The sequence below is a fragment of the Habropoda laboriosa genome, unplaced genomic scaffold (assembly GCF_001263275.1).
Source record: "Habropoda laboriosa isolate 0110345459 unplaced genomic scaffold, ASM126327v1 scaffold333, whole genome shotgun sequence".
Taxonomy (NCBI): Eukaryota; Metazoa; Arthropoda; class Insecta; order Hymenoptera; family Apidae; genus Habropoda; species Habropoda laboriosa.
This window is the reverse complement of record NW_017100500.1, coordinates 259111-261230: the sequence shown is the minus strand read 5'-3', so window position 1 is coordinate 261230 and position 2120 is coordinate 259111. Positions and strand designations below refer to the sequence as shown.

The 2120-nt window shown below is 43.6% G+C and overlaps 1 protein-coding gene across 1 annotated transcript in view; it reads left to right on the top strand.

The window, feature by feature from the left end:
* LOC108576149 (UPF0769 protein C21orf59 homolog) overlaps positions 1-865 on the top strand; it is a 93427-nt gene extending 92562 nt beyond the window's left edge. Inside the window, exon 6 of the mRNA XM_017939088.1 lies at positions 458-865. Within this exon, the coding sequence (XP_017794577.1) occupies positions 458-568 (111 nt within the window). The 3' untranslated portion in view covers positions 569-865. The remainder of the gene's footprint in view (positions 1-457) is intronic.
* The last annotated feature ends 1255 nt before the right edge of the window (positions 866-2120 follow it).

Here is a 2120-nt window from a genome sequence, read left to right as displayed (position 1 = left end):
TTGAAATTAAAAAATTTTAAATTTTTGAATTTTAAAATCCTTCAATTAAAAATTTTAAATGTTTAATTTATTTATAAAATTTTGGAGTAAGAATGGAGTCTTCCATTCCACCATAATAAATTAGTGAACACACAATCCGGACATTTGTATCGTAAACTGTGTGTATATGTGCGTATGCCTGTGAAGAATGAATGAAATAGTGCATCAGTACGGAAGAACAGAAGTGAATCAGCGAATGACGAGAGCGAATTAATCAACAAATTTAGATCTCCCGTCAAGGTTCTAGCCCTAGAGCTCCTTTCTTCGAAAGGTAACGAACTTCACAACCAGTTAATTCGCTATCCGCTAACAGGAAACAAACGAACGAACGCTTCTACACTATCGCTTTTCACGCGACAAAAAAAGCTTGCGCGATCGAAAAATTTCCGGCTGACCAACGTCGATACGCCTGTTTCAGAAACTTGAGCAAGACGATGACGACGAGTATCTCAACTCCTCCTGGGCCGACGGCAGCAGTCTGAAGCGGCACTTTCAAGGTCTGAACAACATCTCCTGGAAACCGCACTAAGCGGGAGCCCAAGAATGGGAACGAGAGAGAGAGAGAGAGAGAGAAAGCAAGAAAGCAAAGGAGAGAAGGAGAATTTCGTAGCTTGTTCAAGTTACCGACCGCGAATATAGCCAATATTCTCTCACCGACTAACAAAGCTTGAAAGAACAGAGAATTCAAAAAAACAAAAAACAAAAAAATAGTAGAGAACCGTAATGGCGACGTATGTACTAGCTTCAGGTTAAAATATCCAACGGAGTGAACCAGAGGTGCACGATGCTCAATGCGAGAGTTTCGAAAAGGAACCGGGCGTCGATTTGCGTCCAAATAGCAAAAAAAAAAAAACAATAGAAAAAAGAGAAAAAAAAAGAGATAAATAAATAAACTCATCGGCGTTCTCTCCTCGAGGCGAAGAAAAACGAACGAACGAAGAAATCAGACCAGATTAGTTAGGGTTATATCGGTGATCCAGATTGTCGTTCATGAACAACAGACAGCGAGAAAGAGTGCGAGAGAAAAAGATGTAAAGAGAGAGAGAGAATGTGTGTGCATGTGTGTATGTATGTGTTTAATATATATACGCCACAACGCTATCGCATAATACTGTCCCACACTGTGTACGCGCTAATTATTATCCAATAGAGATATAACGATATTTTGTGACAGACTTTTTTCTACAACCGCCCGTGGTCGCGAGCGCGTGCGAGCGCGTGCGAGAGCGCGACCTCCCTCAGGTCCGCTGATCGATTAATCCGTCAGCGGCTCTCGTGTTTTTAGACCGGTCGATCGGCGGTGGCCGCTAGCACCGTGAGGTCGAACGATCGGCCACCTTGGCGAAGATCCAGCGAGGAAACATTACATTTGGATTCGTTGCCGATTATTCTGGCGCCTCTCGGGGTTCTCGACGTATCGTAAAGGGTACTTCCGAAATATCAGAAGAGGAACTTCCAGGATAAATTCCCCACGCGCTTCGCTCCGATATTCGCGAGAGAAACAGAGAGAGAGAGAGAGAGAGGGACGAAGGTCGATGCAAATGAGCCAGTCGACTTGGAAACTGTTCCGTTTCTGAATTATAGCCTCTTCTCCGACGGTTTGAACAAGTTCTCCCTCTCCCTCCACGGAAGAGCTACGTCCGCAACAGCCCTCGAAGAAACGTTGGTAGAAAATCCTATGGAAAACGTTCCGAAACATTTCCACGGAAGGAATTCGTGGCTCGATAGTTATAAGACAAGCTTCTCTGAATCGATTGTTTTTTTTTTTTTTTCTTTCTTTACGGAGGTTCCACTGGTATTATTTCAGAAGGATCCTGTACGATCCCACTCGTGGTACACCTTGTTGAACGTCAGACGATTTCTTCTTCTCCTTCGTGTGCGATGTTTTGCGTAAACTAAATCTCATCGAAGCGGCCTGGCCTGCAGAACTACAAGACAGTGAGACGAGGAGAATCTGTTTCCACGTGGATTCACGACGATAATACGGTTGAAAATCAGTCCAATCGACGGAATCGCCAAATGTAAATGTAATTTAACATACATACGCGATCCGCTCCTAATCATCGTGATAGGTGTATCGA